Genomic DNA, 22,307 nt, shown 5'->3' with positions numbered 1-22,307 from the left:
TGGGGAATGGGGAATGGGGAATGGGGATGAGGAATGGGAAAATAAAGTGAGAAATTGAGAATGGGAAATAAATTTTTTTTTTTTTTCAGATTTACCCTTTATGATGTGGAACACATATTTTCAGGGCTGATAATTGTTATCCGCGCTCTCTTTCAAAAACGTTTAGACGTCAAAATTTAAAGAACGGAATAAATTGATGATAAGGAAGAAGTTATCCTGATTTCTTTAATTATTTCACCATCTAAGTTTTCAGAGAAGGGTATAATTTTGTTAAATCCATCAAATATTTTGCTCACGCTTTTGGTATAAACGCATCACGTGACAGAATGTGCCCCAGTTTATTTACAAACCTTACGTCCCCTACGATAAGTCTTCGTTCAAAATTTAATTTAAGACGAGAAAGCGTTTTGTGGTTGTTTAAGTGCTTACATTTTTCAGAGTCAATTCCATTCCCACACCCCATTCTCTATTCTCCATTCTTCATTCTCCATTCCCCACACTCCATTTCCCACTCTTCATTCTCCATTCTCTATTCTCCATTGGATATTTAAAGATTGAACAAGATTTTTTTTCAATGTCTTGGCTTCCTTTACTTTTTCGTTTTTGTATCTGTTTTAATTAAAAAAAACCCGCAACTCTCCCTCTGTGTTTTCAGTGGTAAATTTCGTGGAAAATGTAAAGGATGGGGTTGAAATGTGCCATTCAATTTCGTAAGTTCAGAGGCTTGTAGCACTGTTGATATGTTGAGTAAGAACAATTTGTTAGTTTCTAAAAATAAAAAAAGGCAACAAATTCAGAGCTGGCTGATTTAAATGCGCTCCTAACCGCCCAGAAGAATATGATAAGGTTCCTGGACATTTAAGACGCAGTCTCTTTAAGAGTGGTTCGGCGTATTTCGCTTTGAAAATCGATTTCTTCCAAACTTTACCCTTGATTTTTTTTAGTCTAAAAGAACTGAAGTAATCAAAAAACCACCTTGGTTTTCCGAAATATCGAAAAATCGCTTCAGCGCTCAACAGATAATTTTTCATAGCACCAATCGTTTTTAAAAAATGAATTTCAACCTTGAAATATCCGTTTCGTGATAACAACCCCATACCAAGTTTACATACAAAATTTTTAGCCAAATCGGTGAACCTCCCTGTCCGGCCTGATCCGACATTTATGAACTATCGGTCTTGGAGCTTTTTGCGATTTCCGCCCCAAAAAGTGATAATCCAGGAAGATTTAGGGCGGAAAATATTTGTTTTCCTTATATGCCACACTTTAGGTGAGTCGAACTCTGCAGATGGATCTCATCAAGTAGGCTGGCTGAAATCAGAATTCGCTATTCAGGCTGGGGCACACCGTGTGCATATGAGCGTACGAAAACTCAAAGGCACTCACAGGAAGTACTTTGACAAAAATGTTTGGAACACTTGTCTCATAGTGACACTTTGACTAAATTTCGATCAAATCTTAGCAGCCGAATTCACTTTTTCAAATATATAAATGTTCCCACTTCCTCGAAAAAGGGGAGGGGTGTTTTAAACATTTTGACAAAGATTGTAGGTGTCAATGTACTGGAGAAGAAAATAATGTTTTTTAGCCGGCGAAAAAAGTCCTAATCACATTTTATTCTAAGCGATGTTAACGAGATCTATCTGCGCGCACACACACAAAATAAAATTAACTTTGTTTGTGAATTGAAGTTGATCTACGCTGGATTGTATTTAGACTTTTCCCATACCTGACCTGTGATCACTGCACTGAACTGGGGTCCTGTGACATTCCAATGACGTCATGGCTTGAAGGTCACGTGGTGTGTACATCGAAGACTGCCTCGAATTGTTGGTGACTTGGCTGTTTTCTGTTTGGGAAGGTTTTTTTCTGTTTGAGAGAGAATTTACCGATTGTGACTTATTGACCAGAAGGTAAGATTTTTTAAAACATCTTCGTTAGGTTTTTACAGTGATCTGGCGGTATTCGTTCTAAATTACGAAGTTGAGTATAGTGTATAAATTGAGTAGCCATGTTGGACGATTGCAAGGGTCACGTCAACTTTTAGAAACTATCCTTTTGATTTACAACAGATGATAACATATAACACCCATTAGAAGAAAACGTTCTGATCTCATTTGTTTTTTAGCCTTTTGATATTTAAATCTCGACTAAAAAGTATCCCAGCCGCCGACTAATATTCTAAAAGTATGACTGCTGTAGAATTAAATTTTTGGATTTCCTAGGAAGTTTGCATAGTTTCTCGTCATTCTCATGTAATACATCATGGATGGATGATGATACCTCGCGATTTTCTGCTTCTTTTGATTTCATTAAGGCGTTTGTCAACTATGAATGTGATAACTTTCGCATATCCTTCAGGTTTTCATGTTTCAATCAACCAGATGTGAGTTGAAGTCGATGGACAGCAGCAGAGAATCCTGATTTTCAATTTGTTTTTACCTGCGTGTGTTGTCTTTGGTAAGATTTAGTTTTATCTTTTTTCGCAGTAATTAAATCATGAAAAGAACGGAATCTATATAGACTCGCTAGACTAGCATATGACGTTACGTGAATGGTATATGATTAAACCACATAACAGATCGATAATAGTAAGTTACGAAGGTATCTTCGAATGACCTGCACATTGTCGCACTATAAACACAGTTGAAAATAAGAAATCCTATTTCGAGTTTACACTTGTCTATTTCAGTAAATCTAAAATCTCAGTCTGATCACGTTCATGCTCGTAAACGTTAAACTTTGCTTCCACTTAACTTTAAGTAGATCGCCCTAGATAGACACGTCTGGGCCGAACTTCCTTGTTAGACACGGTAGTCCCCAATATTTATTATTCCTTATGAGTGCATCAGAACTTCCTGAATAGTGCTGTCTGCGAATTTTTAACTAACCTATTAAAAACAAGGGAAGTGTTTTGTTGTTGTAACATGTAAATAAACCTTGTGGAAGCCTAGTTCAACTGAAGCGTACATGTTAACGCATAGTATTTGTTAGTTACGTACATGTAGGTGTTCATCCTCAAAGACTTTCTAACAGTATATTACTGTAAACTGATAGTATTTCATCTCAGGCAACTGTCATCTTTTGCAAATATATCTTGTCCACAATTGTTACCAGTGAAACAAATACAGTAATCTTATTTTTTATCTCTCTGCAACAAGGAAATAAAAAATATGTCTGGATAAGATGAATGATATTCCTTATGGAAACATATCCTAATGAAGTGGCTTGCATATTGGGTGAAATGTCATTCATTGACTGTTGTGTTTTCATGCTGTTATTGTTATGATTTATTATTTAATGTGGATGGGATAACCAGTCTAGCAGTGGCTGCTCACACCATTTCATATTTCTCTATACTGGTAACAATTATAATGACCCTTGCTATTATGCTAATCAGTGCTCAAGATGTTCCTGATCAAGATTAGAATTATTTTCAGAATTTGTCACACTATTTTTGTTTGTGTTGTCAAAGTAAAAGCTTTTACAAGGCAAAAAAGTTTTTGAAATGTGTAATAAACTAAGAGACATACAGTTGCACAGGAGAAATTTTAGTCATTTTCATTTTCAATGGTATCCTTGTAGAATGTATTATGCAATATATTTTACAGTTGGATTGTGCTTTGTAATAAGTAAACTACTTAGAAAAACGCTAAAATCACTATCTTGTAGCAATGTAACAGTACTGATCCAACTGTACATTTAAGACATGTCAAATTACTTCAATATGGCTCTGGTATGAGGAATTTGCAACACTTTTTGCTGTTTAGTTTCAATATCGTTCATTTTATGACAATTGATGTTTTGATACCTTCCTGTAGAGTTCAGACAGAAGTGTCATGGTTGACAGTCCTACACAGCCAAATTCTGCAAGGTAAGATATTTCAAGTAGGGGAAGTTTTGTGGTGTCTGTTTGGCTCTCAACTAGTTGCATTAATTTTCTTTTTGGAGAAAATAATTTATCATAGCATTTCTTCCTGTGCTTGTAACTCTAAAGTGAGTTTGGTTTCATTGCAATGCACTCAGCTCATCAAGATTAGTCAAAGTTTGGATTGACTCTCCACTAGAGATTCAGAGCCCCCCTAATTTTACATGATAAATATTTTGTGTATTACCATGGTAATATCTTGCAGAAGAGAGAAACTATTATTGTTTTGGAAACTGTTCTTGTGAACAGTTCTGCATTTTTTAGAGTTCTTACCTGCAAGTAATAATTGTCAGTCAGTCAGTCTTACAGAAAGTGTGATAGTCAACTAAAATCTTGCAAAGAATACAAACAGAGACAACACAAACATATTTAAATTATATTTAATTGCCAGAATGAAAACTACTTTTACTGATATTTTTTTTTTCTGCCCATTGGTTTGCAGTCAGCTTTCACAACTCAAGTTCACAAGTAAGTTTGAGACTTGAAAAAATGTTTTTTGTTATTAATTATTTTGTTGGTCTGTATACATCTTGCTTGATCTGTAGATCTAGTCAAGACTGAAAGCATTTCTCTCTCCGTGAACAGTTCTTGTTTTTTTTAGTTATTTTCTGTTTGATTTAAAAGCTTGCATGTATTTAATTTCAAGCATGTTGCTATTTGAACAGCAAATAAGAAATTAGGTAGTCCAAGTGTTGAAGACTTTTAACATGTGATTTCACAATAAACAAACTAACCCACTCACTGACTTAAAAAATGTAAAATGAACACAAAATTTTCATACAGCATGCTTTGTGTAGTGTTTGAATTTGTCAATCTTTTAACAGCCAGCATATGCCTTTATTTGCTGTAGAACCTTCATACCAGTAGGTCCCTTACCATTGTTGTTTTGATGTTATTCTTTCTATATAGTCTTGAAGGCTACACTTAAGGAGCAGCCAGGATGGTTCAGTAAGTTAATAAATACTGTCATTAAACTTTATAACATAGGCAGTGAATTTGTGTATACAGATTCAGTTGTTTGAGCATGCTTCATACTCTTATTATGTATGTTGGTAACTCAATTTTGTGTACCAAGTGTAGCAGAGGCAATATCTTGTTATACAAGGTTAAATTGTGAAAGTGAAAAAAAACTTGTTTATATGCCATCTTTAAGTTCATGGAGATATGAAGCATATGGGAAGTTAAGAGAGCACTCAAAAAGTTATTGTTGCTTTCAGATTTGTGTTTAGTAGCTTGAAGGATCTTTGTGAGACTTCTTTGTGCTTCATGTCTCAATGAAGTTATGTTGACTGAATCAAATGTTAAAAATGAGACTGTTTCAAAACTGAAACCTGTTTGATATGTTGTTTTGATAGGCAAAGGAGATCCTTATGTGAAACTTACTGTTGATGGCAAACAACCCTCAAAGAAAACAGAAGCTGTTCGCAAAACATGGGAACCCAAGTGGGATGATGAGTTTACAGTGTGAGTAATAATACATATCAATAAACTGTTTTAGTTTAAGACTAGTTACAGTTGAAACATCAAAATGCAGAGAACAGTAAATTTTGCATTAAACCTGAATGAAATACATTTTAGCTACTTCACTACATTTAAGTGTCTATTTTATCATGATAAATAGCACCCAGAGGTCGGAATGATATAGTTGAACTGAACACTGTGAATGATTTGTGTAAAAAAATTTTATTATCACCTTTAGCCTTGTTACACCATACAGTCTTTTGGAATTGGAAGTCAATAACAAATTTGCACTGAAGAGTGATGTACCTCTAGGATCAGCAAAGATCCTATTGAATGATGTTCTACATTCAAATAATGGCAAATGTGAGTCTCTCTTTCTTTTATCATTATTTTGCATACAACAGAGAGCACTTTGATTTTTTCAGAAATCCAGAATTACTTGTTAAGACAAGTTGTGGAGAGAACAATTTGCTACTGACAAAGTGGTTGAATATTGAGAAAATAACTCATCGACCTGTCATGTAACCAGAATTGTCATGTCTATAAAACTCTTGAGTCTTAAGAATCAATAAATATCACTCTGCTCATTATTGCGGTTTTCTCTATAGAACTATGGATAGTTTGGGAGACAGGAATCATGCAGAATTGTTTAAACTACAGAATTTTTGACTATTCAATTTGACTTTAGATGTTATAGTAGAGCTAAAGAATTTACTGTCAGTGTTCATTATTCATTATGTTGCCTGACACCTACAAGAGTTTAAACATTTTTTTTTAAGTAACTGAACAGAGTGAAATAGGTGATCTATTCTTTGAATTCTATTCTTTATTGTGTTATGATCCTTACATTTCTTCCCTAACCCCTTTAACTCCCTAAGTGATCAGGAAATAATTTCTCCTTACAATACCAATACAATATCAAGCAGACCAGTGACAAGAATAACAAAAAAATATCAGCAAGTGGATGATTTTTGTAGATCCAATATTAAGTTCTCAGAACTAACATTGCAAAAATTGTACAGCAGACAGTGAGGAGAATTACTAATGAGAATAAGGAAGTGAAGGGGTTTAGTAAACATGATTGGTATTTATAGCAGATGTTACTGTGTTGATTTATTGCACAGACAGCTAAAGGACAGGGGCAAAATTTCCATTTGCCGCTGGTATCAATTGTATCATCCTAAATATCTCCATTGTTTTCTTGACTTTGTGGTTATAGTGAACAATCATAATTTAAAAGTGAATATTATCTTGGACAAGAATGGTACTCCTTGTCAAACTGGTGTCCTGGAAGTCATACTTGATGGTATGAGTGTGAACATGAGACATTTTCCCCGACGGGTACCTGCACAAACACCAACACCTGTAGCCAATGGGCCAGCAACTGCTCCAAGGACTGGATCACAAAATAGTACCACTCCATCCAGACAGTCACATCCGTAAGAATCAACCTTCTTCTTTGTTCATATAATGATGTTACCAGTGGTTATTTTTGTGCAATAAGTTTGTAAAGTCCATTGTGTCTTAGGAAGTACCTTATGACTAAAACAAACTTTAAATTCATGTGCTTTTTTTCAGTAGTTCTTTGCTAAATAAAGTAAGATATAACTTTTGATTTACATGTAAATTTGTGGAAAATTAGGATTGACAACAGAATTTGTGATATCAGAGGATATTATTTCTCATCCAACATTTTTTGAGAGTGTAAGGTTTTGTGTTACAGGAAGCCTGCTGATGGAGATGTCCAGAGAAGACATAGTAGACAACCATCAGGACGTCAGAGACCTGTTAGTACAGGAGCATTAGCAGCTACTACAGCCACAAGCACTCCTCAGAATTCAGCCCCTGCAGTGAGCAGCAGAAATGGTGTTTCCACATCAACTCCTTCAGTTCCACACCAACTTCATCATGGACCATCACCACCACCACCACCACCACCACAAGGTAAGGCTACATCATGTGGAAGTGCACAGGAGATATGTCATGTAATTACCCAGGAATTGTGTTGTTTTTCAGCCTCTTAGAATCAGGGAAAAATAAAAGTTCAGGGTAGAAGGGTCCTAAGTATCTGGATTACAATAACATTGGAAAAGTGAAAAAAGACCCAAACTGAGCCTTACCTCTCCACAGTGTTTTATGTGTGGTAGTGAATGATGAATCCTCAAGGGTTAACATTTGTCATGCACATTTACAGTCTTGCACGATGAACTTTGGTGAATCATTTTTTAAAAAACTCTCATTAATCAATGAGAGATTGACTTTTGACAAGTTAGAGGGACTTTCACATCTGCTTATTTACAGCAACTAGAGGAGAACACAAGACCTTTCAATACAATGTGAATGCAAGTAATTCAAGAGCATCTTGAAGTTCATTCCTCTCTTGTGATCCTTCTGAGGGTGTCTTACTATCTGTCAACTTGACTAAAGAGTATTTTGTTCTTATTTTAGCTGGAAGTAATTCAAATGCTGTACAGTCAAGACAGAGGCAAGGAAATGAGGATCCATTGCCTCCTGGGTAAGTTGAGGCAGATCATCCTTCTCTAAATTTCCCTGAGCTTCTGTACCTTTCGTATTTTCTAGAGGAAAAAGTGTGGTCTTTAACACTTCTTTGTGTAACAAAAATCAACTTTCAGTGGTTTTGGGTGACTTAGTGATTATGTTACATGTAAATTGCAGACAAAAACTGTAGAGGCAAATAATTCTTTCTGGTCCTGCTTAAGGTTTACCCTAAGGAGTCTTAATACATCAAAAATGGAACAAAAAAAATAATTGCATTGAGGTCAGCAAACCTGTTTCCCTTGTCACCCCCTTTCCTCACCCAATGTCCTTGTCCCTTTTCTATTTTCTCAAAGATAATACCACTGGAAAAAAAACTTTTTAAGAATGAAAAGGGGAAGTTACAAGTAGTTGTAAGTTCATGATTTTAGACACAAAAACTCACACCCATGGAGCTCAAGCATACATGGACATGAAGGAGTACAAAAATGAAACTGGTTTGAAAATATTTAACCCAAAGAAAAATTTTAAGGACAGTTAATGGATATTTTTGGTTGGTCATCTGTAAGGGGTGCTGTGTCCTCTTACAGTGTATGTTATGCTTTATGAAACATGTAACAGGTTAAGAACATAGAGGTATCTTTGACAATCTTTACCATTCTGTGTTTCAGGTGGGAGCAGCGTGTTGATCCCCACAGCAGAATATACTACGTAGATCACAATACAAGGACAACTGCTTGGGAGAGACCTCAGCCTCTGCCCTCAGGGTATGTGCCCCCTTAACACTTCAATATGAGATTACATAAAGGTCTCTGATCGCTATCTTGCAGGAAGTAACAGTTTTTCTGCAAGAATTTCATGGGCCAAGTGATATTAAACTTAATATTGAGGAATACAAAAATCAATTGGTTTATGACTGGCCAGAAGCTCAAGAGAAGATGTAACAGTAGCAGTGCATTATCCAATCACAGATCACGAAATATGAGCTCTTTCATGGCCCCCTCATTCATAAGGAAAGATAAGTGGTTAGAAGTGTATGTTTCTGAATAGTTCTTGAAAGTTATAATGTCAAAAATTGTAGCAGGGCTTACCAGCACTTGACATAGTAGCATCAATCATTAACAAGATCATTTCCCCACAATAATTCATTTGTATAGCCATTGTCTGCTTCCCAATGTAGTCTGCTAGTGAAGAACTCTTAAGTTTCCTAACAGAACATCATGCAATTTCTTCCAGCTGGGAGCGACGAACAGACTCACGTGGAAGAACCTATTATGTTGATCACAACACAAGAACAACCACATGGCAACGACCAACTGCAGAAACTGTCAGAAACTTTGAAAATTGGCAGATGCAGAATAGAGCTTTACTGAACACAGAGAGGCAGAATTTCCAACAGAGATTTCTTCTTCCAGTATGTGTATCATAATAAATCTATACATGTGGAATGCCCAATAAATCAATTTATCTTTATTGCATGAAACCTCTGTCCCAAGTGGGCTTTTTTTTCTGATTTCCAAAGGGGAAATAAGTTACCTGTTGTAACTTACAACTGTTCATTTGCCTAAATTGTAAAAGTTTTTTACTGTTTTATAATGCGTATTTCTTTGTACAGAACTCATAAACATTTGCTTTTGTGCAAAATCACTTTCACTTGTATCTTATAGACGACCTGTGTACCAGAAACAGATCCTCTTGGACCCCTCCCAGCTGGCTGGGGTAAGTTTAGTTTGTTGTGTCTTTAGCATGCGCTTGATAGCGATATACATGTATGGCTCTTAACTAAACATTTTGTCTTCAATCACAGAGAAGAGAGTGGAACCCAATGGACGAGTTTATTTTGTAAACCATAACACAAGAGCTACTCAATGGGAAGATCCTCGCACACAAGTGTGAGTAGTCAAATTTTATGTATATATTTATTTATTTATTTGTTAGCAATACTTATGCAGGTTGGCCTTCAGCTTCAGGTTGGTTTGAATGGGAGTCTTTACCAAGAACAGTAAATAACATTTTTGTGTACACCTTTTAAGGAAGAGATGTTGATTGTTTGTTATTTTTTTTCCTTGATCAGGATGGTTGGTTCAGACACACCACTCCCCAGTGGCTGGGAGATGAGATACACAAATGAAGGAATTCCTTACTTTGTGGACCACAACACACGTACAACAACATTCAGTGATCCTAGAACAGGTGTTGCACTCAAGTGAGTAAACACTTTAAGGTGGTTATCACAAAAGGAAGAATTATGAAACATATGCAGGTGTACCTGTGCAAATATCATAGATAGATTTTTAAATAATAATATACTGTTGAAAAGATAAAATTATTTACTATCAGTCAATGCTATCATACCCTACATTGTTGCAAGTTTTATTCTCTCTTTTTGCACCACAAGCACATTGAATTTAAATTTAAACTTACATGTAGGTACCAGTAACTTTAAATGAAAAGCCATTTTGTAACTTTGACTGCTTTGCTACTGCTAATCACATGCAAGCTAACCTATTGGAGCCCATGAAAAGCACTCTTTACTTATGTTGCATATCCTTGATATTATTATTATCACTTTAAGTTTTTGGTAATAGAGTGTCATCAGTTATGGTGGTATATCATAATTATAATTATTATTATAACTGTTATTATTGTTGTTTTTGTTATTGTTATTGTTGTTTATTCTGTTACTGTATGTTATTTCTTTTCTAGTCTAAAAGGTGCAGCTGGTGGTCCAGCCTATGAAAGAAGCTTCAGATGGAAACTTGGACAGTTCAGACACCTTTGTCAGGTTGTCTTTTGTGTAGTTGATGTTGTCTTTATGTTATTAATGTTTAATTTCCCGTGTGGTAATTGCCACTCCAGTCCTTAGATAGTAGACTAGGGTGAAGTAATGAATGTCTGTCTTTTAATTGATTGAATTTTTCCCTTTTTGTAGTCAAATGCTCTTCCAAGTCACATTAAAATCACAGTAAACAGAACCAACATCTTTGAAGACTCATTTCAGCAGGTTGGTGATGTTTGAAAATTCTACTTGTAAGGTGTTGAAAAGTTATGTTTTGTTGGGAGTTCCTAACCATGCAAAAAAAATTGTTTTAATGACTGAATAAATGAATAGGAAGTTTCCAGTGGTCACTTACATTTATTTATACATTCAGATGATTACTACTCAGGCTTTAAAATCTTGTGAATGATGCAAGTATGAAAAAATCTTACAGAAACCTGCTACTAAGAAATCTGTCAGCTTTCCTCACCACTCACCTCTATGTAACTATGGTGGAATAAAGCAATAATGACCTTCGATGCAACAAAATATAACACTGTAAGACAATTTGGAAGGAGATGAGCAGTCTTTCAGAAGTCACAAAGCTTTTCTCCACTCACCTCTTCATTTTCTCTTCATGTAATGATTATTACTGACATGCTGATTATTTTGAAATGCTTCAATATTAATTTCAATTGTTTTTTTATATCAGGTGATGCGGTACCCACCTCATGATTTGCGACGCAGGCTTTATATCATATTTAAAGGAGAAGAAGGGTTGGATTATGGTGGTGTTGCAAGGTTTGGAAATAGTACAGTTGTATAATGTATGCAGCTAAATGCAATTTAAGGGAGTTAACAACAAAGAGCATTAGTGTTCTCTAGTAGTCAGCGGTTTTTTTAATAATTATGCACATGCATCAGAATTCATTTGAGGTATTCTTGTGTGTGCTTTGAGTGTTAACTTGCAGCATTGTGAGGAGTGCCAGTTCATCACCCAGGCAGTTTTCCCCACCCATCCCCTCTCTCTTTCCACTGTTTATTCAGTGTGACAGGTGCCTGTTTCCCTTTCCTATGTGGGGGCTCATGGCTGGGTTGCTAGGATTTGCCACCCATGGGAGAAGTCTCCATCTAGGAGCTGGTTGCCAGTAGTGGAAGCTCCTGGATGTTTCAGACACTCAACCTCCACTTCGTGATGCAGTTGTTAATGTCAGTTATTATTTTAAGTTTTTAATGTATCAGGGTTTGATGGTAAATGATGCTTTCTTATTCCACAGGGAGTGGTTCTTCCTTCTTTCACATGAAGTGCTCAACCCAATGTACTGTTTGTTCGAATATGCCAACAAGAGCAACTACAGTCTTCAGATCAACCCAGGTATGCTATGTTGACATATTCAAGTACAGTAAACACCTGTATAAAAACAGCCTTTAGTTGAGTAGGATTGTAAGGGCCACATGTGAGATTGTAGTTTACTTTTTTTGTTGTTTGGCAACAGCTATGTCTCCCCAGAGGAAGTTTAGGAGCTACTTAACAACATTATAGCTAGCCTGACTTGTAACTGTTGACAAGGAACCCAAAATGAAAAGAGCCTGTTTAGCCTGACTTTATGGAATCTGGGTTCTTGCATTTGTATGTGTGGGTGTTGACTGTGTTTTTAATGCAAAATAGAATAGTGTCATGCTGGCACTGTCAGAAAACTTTTGAGATACATCTATAATCTGAGATACATCTATAATCTGAGATACATCTATAATCTGAGATACATCTATAATCTGAGATACATCTAGAATCTGAGATACATCTATAATCTGAGATACATCTATAATCACATTGCAAAGGAGAAAATACAAGCTTGGACAGGATTTGAACAGCCATTAATTTGTGAAACCAACAAAAAGCAGTGATGTATTTTCAAGGCTATAGGTCTTGATTATTTCAGTCAGGTATAATTAATATTGTATCATTCATTTTTGTAGTAAATAAGTAATACTTTTTTTTTTTCCAGCATCATATGTGAATCCTGATCACTTGCAGTACTTTAGGTTTATTGGCCGTTTAATAGCAATGGTAAGTTAGATGGGAGTATTGTGTTTTTTGCCAGACTTTTCTCTGTGAATGCTTCATGCTGGGTAATGACATACAGGGCACTGGACATGTAAGGTGATGCAACAGCCAGTTAATAGGAGCCTGTGACAAAAAAACTTGTCACAAATGCTTAAAATGATAAAAACTACATCCAAAGAAACAATTTTGAGAAATGTGATAACCTTGTTATGAAACTCTACTACAAGGGAATTTAGTTCCTTTGGATGTGTTTGAAAATGACCCATACAAATGGGATATGAGGTATTGACTGGAAGCATATTTCAGTAAAGTCAAAACAGTGAGATGCTCAAATGAATGTGTTTTTTTTTTGTTTTGTTTTGTTTTTTTGCAGGCTCTTTATCATGGGAAATTCATTGACCGAGGATTTACTCTTCCTTTCTACAAAAGAATGTTAAATAAAAAGCAAACCATGAAAGACTTGGAGTCTATCGATCCTGAGTTTTACAACTCCCTATTATGGATCAAGTATGTTTTTCAAGAACTGTTACTTTTTTGTTATTTACATGGAAACACACACAACAAAGCCAAGCCCCTTTGGTATTTTTGGTTGCCTTTTTCATACACTGGCCCATGCAGGCTGAGGTGACCTGGATGCTGCAGAGAAAATTTGAAAATAAAAATGTCAGAGAAGTGTAAAACTTGTCTGTTTTGTTCATTGTGAGATGTAGGTAGAAATTGTCATAACCTAAATCGAACCTTTGGGGGTAGAAGCAGCATGAAGAGGCACAAAATGGATTGACAGAACCTGGAAATCAATTTGCAACACATTTTGATTTCATTCATTCATTGGCAGATGTATGAAAAACTATTTAAGTTGCGATGAAAACTTATGATTTGTGCACCAAAATTACTTCTGATGGAATAAAGGTGGCCATCTGCATTGCAGGGTTTCCCACCTATTGTATGGCACAAAACAGATGTCTTCATCAACATTTTGAAAACTTCATTTCATCATTCAAACATCATGCCATTTTGCTCTTTTGTCTTACAGGGATAATAATATTGAAGAATGTGGTCTGGACATGGAATTTGCAGTAGACATGGAGCTTCTGGGCAAAATTACTTCACATGACTTGAAACCTAATGGCTCTAATATAAAAGTCACTGAGGAAAACAAAGAGGAATACTTGTCGTAAGTGTGATCTTTTTTCACATTTATTCAGACTTTGTAAGTTGAAATTTTTTCATCCTTAAATCATCTTTACTTCTTGAAGTGGCTGAATGTGATTTCTGTTCTATGATTACCTAATACCACAAATTAATGTAGCTGCTAAAGCTACATGCTTATCTTTCTGATAGCCCCTTGTTCGGAAGAAGTAGTTGAGCCAGAGATTGATTCACCTTTCCAAGCTGCCCACATGCTTTCAGTGCACGCCACTCTGTAGACAAAGCTGAGCTAAATGCTGCCACATGCATTGTATACTTAATAATAGGCATCATTCAAAATGTTTTATTCATGATCCCTTGTTTCTCTTTCTTAAGGCTTATGACTCAGTGGCGCTTCAATCGTGGAATTGAGGAGCAAACTAAGGCTTTCTTAGATGGATTTAATGAAGTTGTTCCTCTTTACTGGTTGCAGTACTTTGATGAAAAAGAAATGGAGGTATTTATATGACCTGATAACAGTAGAGAAGAAGTATAATAGCTAAAGGAACAGTCTGTTCTGCTTTTATTACTGGCTAATCATGAACAAGGAATGCATACATTTGTTTCAAAAAGTTAGTAGTATGTCAATTCATCTTTGAATGTGATCTTTTTTCAGTTGATGCTTTGTGGAATGCAAGAGATTGATGTTGATGACTGGCAGGCAAACTCTGTGTATCGTCATTACACCAGGAACAGCAAACAAGTGACCTGGTTCTGGCAGGTGTGTGGCTTATATTTAACTGGGCTCTCAACTTGAAAACAAGGCAGAATGTGACATGATATATATGACAATGTGTGAGAACATTCCTTGAATCTCCAGCAGGATCTGTGTTTTGCTCTTGCTCATTCATATGAAAGCACTTGATTTCACTGACTACTTGCTACAGAAACATAGTTTTCCTAGACCAAGAAAGAGACATGAATAGTATCCGTATAAATCAAATAAATTCATGAGAACAGCCACCTGGAATATTACAGATCATGTTTCACTGTTAAGGAAATAACTATCAATTGAAAGTGCTTTTGTTGAGTGACTGTTCTGTGCTGTTGGGTCTTCATAATATGATATTCAGTTAGAAGTCCTAGTTAAAAGCAAATTACAGTATGATGATGTCACATGGCACGTTTCATTTTTCAGGCTGTACGTTCCTTTGACAATGAACAAAGAACCAGATTGTTACAGTTTGTCACAGGCACATGTCGTCTCCCTGTAGGAGGTTTTGCTGAGCTCATGGGTTTGTATAGTTTCTTATTTCCATTTTCAACCATTTTTTTATTTTTACAATACCTTGGCTGTTTTCCTCAGCAAAAGTCCTCCTCACTTGGACAAGAATATTCTATAGAAAGTGGCTTTCAAATACACATAATTTTTTGTAGGGATTACTCCCCAATAACCTTGATGTACATATCTATCAAGTGAAACATTCATTTATGATTTCATAATTTAATGAAATACATTATAAAGTAATAAACATTGGATAATAGTTTTGCTGGACAGAGTTCATGTAAACTTTTAAATGGTACTTATTTTTCTGAAAATAAGGTAAATAGCAAGGTTGAGCTATTTCTAACATGTAGTTTTGCTGAAGGCTTTGATGTATCTGTGAAAATCACAGATACACCTCAAGTCCTTTTGTGCAGTAGTGCAACTGGAGTGAACTTTGTTGTAATTCTGTGGTTTTGGTGATTTATTTTTTTTGTGCTGTGGCTGATACAGGGAGCAATGGACCACAGAAATTTTGTATAGAGAAAGTTGGCAAAGACACGTGGCTTCCAAGAAGTCATACTTGGTGAGTTTTCTTTAATAATTGAATTATTGACACCTGAGTTTCATCACTTTGAACAAAATGAATTATATCTGTATGTATGCTTGCCCATCATCCGAAGCTTCTGCTCTCTTTTTGTTCTGTTGTGTTAGACTTTGCCAAATATTAAAACAAATGGATTTTCCTCTTATTATTAGAAAATAAATGGATTTTCTGATTCAGTCACAGATAATTAATTTTTTAAGTCCAAAGCACAAGTTACATGGTCTATTTTCTGAAACTTGTTTTTGTGATAATTTTCAACCATTCCTTCATATGTTATGGTAATGTCATAATTTGTTTCTCTTTTTTTGTCTTTTTTTTAGCTTTAACCGCTTGGATCTGCCACCATACAAGAGCTATGAACAATTAGTTGAAAAGTTGACTTTTGCAATCGAGGAAACTGAAGGATTTGCTCAAGAGTAATGCTAATTAAAAGCTTTGTACAACAATCATTTTGTATTCTATTGGATTATTTTGTCACTCATTCATTATAACATGCAAGTCTGGTTCAGTTTAAAATGACATGACAGGAAGAAGTTGAACTTTTCTGAAATTCATTTAGGTTTAACAATTATATCTCCGTGGTGTTAACATTAGTGGTAAGATAGAGTGATGAATTATTCAGGGAGTATCTTTTTCAACAACAAAATACTTGACTCTGATTCAAGCAGCTCTTTGTGGTTAATTAAAGATGTGAGTCACCTCACCTACTGTGCCTCACATCAGCAAAATAAAAAGGTAAGCAAAGGTCAGAAATTGGTTATTGTTGCTTTTTCGGATGTGCCTGACAGGCTGAAAGTTTCAATCACCCTCACAGTTTTTGAAGACTCTCTTTACTTAGATAGCTTATTGCTGGTTTAGAATCTGTTTGAATTAAGCATTTTGTTTTTGACACAATAAGGATTATCTGATAGGTTGTCATAATAGAATGGATCACAGGTAGCCCAAGCTCCAGTTGTGAGATGATCATCTTGCAAAATAAGAGTCATGGCAAAATTAAAAGAGTTTGTACATGGGAATATTCATGACCACTCAAATTAAAAAAAAATACAGTCAAATTCTCAATAAAAATACCTCACCTTAATTTCATGATGCAGTGCTTGTTATCTGACTGCTTACTTTGTTGAAAAGAACCCATTTTAGCAAGTTATCCATTTCTAGGGTTTCTCTTATGTAGTAAACCTAGAAATGGATAACTTGCTTAAACGGGTTCTTTTCAACATAATAAGTGCTCAGACAACAAGCAATGCACTATGAAGGTAAGATGAGGTATCTTTATTGAGAATTTGACTGTATTTTTTTTATTCCTAAGAGGGGTCATAGATATTCCCATACAAACTCTTACAATTTTGCCATGACTCTTATTTCACAAGGTGATGATATTACAGCTGAAGCTTGGGCTGCCTGTGAAGGGTAAGCTTAAGTGGGACAAAGTGGAATATCACCTTTCTTACAAGCCACCATGTGTTGTGTGGTGCATTTTTCTGGTCAAATTACACATTATTTGTAGAGTGTGATAACCTGGACTGCCATTTTTAACTGGACTTAAAGGCTTTTAATATAAATACTATACTGGCCATATTTTTAACAACTGAATGCTGGATATGGCTGAAATGGTGGTGCCACTTGTGTGAATAAAAGAGATAAAAATTAAGTAAAGTGTTGTGAGGGATGAGTATTGTATCATTTATTTGAGATTGAATTACACGGACTTCAAGTGATTGAGTTAAAAACAATTGTAAGTTTTGACTAAATTTAGCTCCATCAACTCTCCACAACAATATTTTGTAAAGTACTAGCATCAATTGCTGTAATAATTAATTAGTAGTATTGAAATGCTGAGCGTTATTGAGATTTGCTTCATGTGAAGATGGATATGTTGCTATTCAATGTATTACTGGTAAATCACAGGTGACCTGCCTTAAGTGGTTTAGAATATGTATGTATGGTTTAGGGGGAAAGGCTTAATTTATGAAATCCTTCCAAATGAAGATTTAAGCTTTGATTTGTTTCACAGCATGTGGCTGTTGTGTTGATGTTTGTATCACACAAAGGAAACCTTCAAGTTGAAAGGGTTTCACAAATAAAGCTCATCTTGATCTGTCATGAGGGTCCCTCTGATCTATGTTCCATTACTTTGTCCCGATGTACTTTCCAAATGCAACAAAGACTTGTAAGATGATTAAATCAGCTACTTATATTAAAGGTAAATTTCCTAAATTTGTTTTAAAATCTCTACTTCAATGTCTTCTGCTGCTTTCTTTTTAAAGAGGGTTTCCCCATCACACACTTGCCCATCAACAACATTTAGACACAGTTTTGGATAACATATTAATTCTGCAATTGCTAGTAATTTATAACAGCAAAGGCAAACAAGAACATGAATGTGAATTAACATGCACCTGCCTGCATCAAGAATTGTCAACCATCCTTTCTGCGTCCTAAGGCAGTGGATTAGAGTGAGCTTCTATGTGAAGCAACTGTTGGATGAAATTTTTGCTTCAATTGATTGTGTGAACCCTAGCCCTTTAAAAAAACTTCTTAATCTGAAGAGAGCTTTCCACACATCTGATTTCAGGGTTCTTGAAGTGAGAATATTGGCCATTTAGAGAATGGTTGACTGCCAAAATATGGAATCAAAAACAATGTCTGAAATCTGTACTTTCTTTGTACCGTATTTACCCGCGGATAGGCCGCACTTTTTTCCCGGAAAAATGGGACCGAAATTGGGGTTGTGGCTTATACGCGGGCACAAGCGTTTTGACACCTCATTAATATGCACGAGAACTCACGGTAGTACAGTAAATTGGCGTTTTAATGTTCGCTTTAAATTGTTCCTAACTTACAACACATACAACTAAACGCGAAGTCCATATCTTCGAAGAATCTTGATTTTCTCTGCAGCAATGAGTGCATCAAGTTTTTTAACGTGTCTCTTGTTTGAAGATGTCCAAAACAGCTTGCACGGAATAGCCATTCCTCCTCGTGGGCCTTTCGAGTGCTTCCTTTTTCCAGTCACTTTGCAGGAAATTTCACCACCGTTCTCTATAAAATAGGATGCAATTCTGCTGAATTCCATTGGTAAATGTCCAACAATTTTCTTCCCATCGATGCCAAGTTCTTCATAAACAGCCACTGCAAACTTGTCGTCTTCGTTTGACACTTCTCGATCAGGCAATAAGAAATCGCCGATTTTGAACGAACAAGAATAACGTGACATTTTTGGTGAAAGTGACATTGATGAAGGTGATTTCAATGGATTTTAATTTTGATCGGACAACAATGAAACTTTGTTGTGTAGCTTTTATCGATTGAAAAGTTCATCACGGAATGTATATTAGTTTCATGTAAATATCTTAATAGTTGTTAACAGATTACAACTTGTTTATGATTTTGGCGAACGTGTTTACAAGGGTTATGCTTCACTTTACTCGTGTTTGTACATATAAGGACAGAAACTTGTTCGAAAAAATTATCTTTAATTAAGATTATTTTGTTTATAAAATGTTAGCGAATAGGCGTTTCAGTTTCTAGTTTGAACATTTTCACGTTCGTGTAGGAATTATTGCAAAAATAAACTTGACTTGATACACATCAGCTGTTGTTGATTTCAAACTTTGCTTTATTTATCCTGGTACTCGACCTCAACAATTTTTTTTTCCCATGAAAACCATTGAAAGTTTGGGGTGCGGCCAATACGCGGGTGCGGCCTATCTGCGGGTAAATACGGTACTTTGGTCATTGTTCATTTCTTTGTACAATTCATAGAGACACATTACTAGGCCAGATAACCATCCACAATTCAAAATGGAGCTTTTTTTTCCTTATACCCTTATTCTGCAAAACCTACATTAACTAAGCAGTCAACTTGTATTCCAAGTCTAAGTATTGCAACACACCCAGGGAAAAATAGAAGCACATAGTGCAGCACTCAACCTTCTTAATCACCATGATCACTATATGTTATGAGATTTGTCATGTCCTTCTGTAAAATTATATCTTTATGACAGGTTTACCAGTCAAAATAATACTTTTCTTGATTCAAAGAGTGTCATCCACCTGTTTTTGTTCAGGAGTAGTATCAGCACTGTGCCCATGTCCTATTTTATGTTCAACACTTGGATGATGTTCATAATCATAGTCAATATGAACAAATGCTCGTTCTACATCTGAGTAACTTTCTAACTTCCTTTGAAGTGATTCCCCAATGTCATGAGCTTCTTCAAGTGTCATCTTGGGTGGTAAGACAATATGGGCCTCTACAAGAAAATGGAAGCCAAAATGATATGCTCTTAATGTGTCGATAAACTGAATTCTTGTGTCATGATTCAAACAAACCCACAGAAGCTTTTGTAACATGGCTGGTTGAGCAGTATGGCCTGTCAGGCCACGTATCTGCTCCTTACCAGTTCTATACCACCCTATAACTATATAAAGACTTATCATGATAGCACCCAATGCATCAGCATTAGGCCATACTTTGTAACCAATGTAACCAAATCCTAAGGCAAAAGAGTTTGAAACTATGTCATTCCTATGATCTTGAGCTAAAACATCTGTTGAGGGTTTCTTTATTTGATGACAGTAAAGAAACATAGCCCCTTTAATGAAGACAGTTGCACCAATAATTACAATTGTGGGAGTTGAAATATCAGGATCAACTGTGTGTTCAATCATCTTTGTGATAGATGTGATTATCACTTGTATTGAAGCCACAGCCATTATGACTGATAAGACTATGATGCTGATTGGCTCCAAGCGAGTTTTTCCCACAGGGTATTTGTAGTAATCAGTGCCCTTAACAGCACGACTTGTATACCACACAACAACACCTGACACCAAATCTACAATGCTGTCTACCAGGCTAGAAAGGATGGACATAGAACCAGAAAGATATGAAGCAACAGCTTTAGCAATTATTAGGGCAGTGTTAAGGAACAAACTCAATTTCACTGCAGTTGACACTTTCTCAGACTGTTTATCTTCTTCAGAGCTGCTATTGAATGATGCGTCAGAGTTATTTTCTTTGATCTGATCAAAAGTAATTTTTGTCTCTTCCATTTGCTTGTAGTATCGTCTCACATTTTTCCCAACTGATAAAAATCCTGAAGTTGTTCTTGACTCTTTAATCCAAGGTCTCAACATAAACATTTCAGAGTCTTGGGTTTGTTTTCCATCTGATATAATATCATTACTTGGTGCAATTTCTTCAAGGGTAACAAAAGGTGATGGTGAACTTGGCATGACTTTTGTGTGTGTGTCAAGCTGCCAATCAGTGTTTGAACAATGCCATTCTAAGGCTTCAGGCCTCAAAAGGGTTGGACTTTCATCTCCCATTCTTTGTCTTTCACTGGAAGAAAGGTTTTCCCTTCTGCAAAATAAAACAAGTGACAAACGTAATTTTAAATCTGCAATTTCAGAGATTGAAGAAAAGTATTAGTAATTCAATGAAATATATTCTTCAAAAAGAAATGAAAAGCAATTTGAGAAGCTTGAAAACAAAACAAAAAAGGATGATAAATGATGGTAACTGAACTGTGTGGAGTGCAATTTAGAAAGGGAATCAAACTGAGTAGATTGCAATTTGGTCTGAAATCAGATGCATGATTTCAACATCAAACAAGTGCCCAGCACTTGTTTGTTAACAAGCAATTGGTTGTTGTAAAGCTCCCTAATTGCCCAGAAAAAAGATGTGATTTAGAGAAAAAAAATTGTGCCATTCGTGAATAAATCGCACCAATGAGAGACAATCAGATGAAAAGGATCACCAGTGATTTCAAAATGGGTGTAATGAATGGATAAATTATTGCTTGACAATTTTTTTTTACCACTAATCACCGAGGGGTACTGGACAGTGACAGACTTACTTTGAAAGACCTGTAGATCTTTAGATACGAGGTGGTGTTTAAGTTTCAAACAGAGAGGGGATGGTAAGTCAGGCAAAAGAGTGAAAAACTTGATTATGATTTGCAAATTAAGCAAAACTCGCTTGGTTTAATTTTACATGGACGAAACTTAATTCCATCGACTGACAATGGTTACAGATACCAACACGTGAAATTGAAACCAAGAATATATTATTCTTAAGATTCAAGTTTGAAAAAAAACTTATAATGTTCTTATGTACGCCAAGGAAACGAGAGGTAGCAAAAGGAGAGCATGATGAATGAGAATCTTTTTACAACATATTTACATTCAACTACGAAATTCCTCCTGCCACATTTCTCCTGTCTTTATGATGAACATTTTCTCAATCTTACCAGCTCTTAAGGGTCGTCAATTTGTGAAAGAGTCGTCATATTCCACAGGCTGCATCTACTTTCAATTTTGCTGATGTAGCAAACCTAGTGATTTGACTGAACCCACCAAATTTCGTTTATAGACCATTACGTAAACGTGGATGGATAGTACTACTCTGGTTGTGTAACAGACATAAGGTGTCATGTCTTGCAATAGTTCATTCAATGAGAATTCACCGTGCGGGGAGGGAATAGTCTTCTTTTTCACCTTCACTCAGCCCCTTGGTACAAATTTATTTCTCTCCCCAGTCTTTCGCTGTTGTAAATATCAAATATGCAATACGTAGCAGCTGTGCAAGTTGGA

At 35.7% G+C, this 22,307-nt stretch overlaps 2 protein-coding genes across 3 annotated transcripts; one reads left to right on the top strand and one right to left on the bottom strand.

Moving 5' to 3' along the window:
* The first annotated feature begins 1,784 nt into the window (after positions 1 to 1,784).
* LOC113664694 (E3 ubiquitin-protein ligase Su(dx)) lies at positions 1,785 to 17,924 on the top strand. The gene is made up of 27 exons (XM_027180320.2): positions 1,785 to 1,913; positions 2,362 to 2,460; positions 3,822 to 3,874; positions 4,371 to 4,396; positions 4,838 to 4,876; positions 5,284 to 5,392; positions 5,628 to 5,752; positions 6,609 to 6,828; positions 7,113 to 7,333; positions 7,838 to 7,904; positions 8,557 to 8,652; positions 9,122 to 9,299; positions 9,553 to 9,604; positions 9,693 to 9,777; positions 9,960 to 10,091; positions 10,592 to 10,670; positions 10,818 to 10,889; positions 11,356 to 11,444; positions 11,921 to 12,018; positions 12,650 to 12,711; positions 13,082 to 13,215; positions 13,742 to 13,882; positions 14,233 to 14,353; positions 14,513 to 14,617; positions 15,035 to 15,131; positions 15,614 to 15,686; positions 16,028 to 17,924. The coding sequence occupies exons 3-27, from the start codon at positions 3,840 to 3,842 to the stop codon at positions 16,125 to 16,127; spliced, it is 2,556 nt and encodes an 851-aa protein (XP_027036121.2). The 5' UTR covers positions 1,785 to 1,913; positions 2,362 to 2,460; positions 3,822 to 3,839; the 3' UTR covers positions 16,128 to 17,924.
* A 577-nt stretch (positions 17,925 to 18,501) lies between these two features.
* On the bottom strand, positions 18,502 to 22,128 carry LOC113664695 (uncharacterized). 2 transcript variants are annotated; one of them, XM_027180321.2, is made up of 2 exons: positions 21,965 to 22,128; positions 18,502 to 21,075 (listed from the first exon to the last, which is right to left on the bottom strand). In XM_027180321.2, exon 2 carries the CDS (start codon positions 21,039 to 21,041, stop codon positions 19,746 to 19,748), a length of 1,296 nt encoding a protein of 431 aa, XP_027036122.2. In that variant the 5' UTR covers positions 21,042 to 21,075; positions 21,965 to 22,128; the 3' UTR covers positions 18,502 to 19,745. The 2 variants fall into 2 exon arrangements, with proteins under 2 accessions (XP_027036122.2, XP_027036123.2); XM_027180322.2 differs by having other exon boundaries at positions 19,434 to 21,075; positions 21,898 to 22,068.
* Between the last annotated feature and the right edge of the window lie 179 nt (positions 22,129 to 22,307).

The sequence above is a fragment of the Pocillopora damicornis genome, chromosome 3 (genome assembly GCF_964200805.1).
Source record: "Pocillopora damicornis chromosome 3, jaPocDami1.2, whole genome shotgun sequence".
Lineage (NCBI taxonomy): Eukaryota > Metazoa > Cnidaria > Anthozoa > Scleractinia > Pocilloporidae > Pocillopora > Pocillopora damicornis.
The sequence above is the reverse complement of the archived record's forward strand: the minus strand, read 5'-3'. Positions and strand labels throughout refer to the sequence as shown.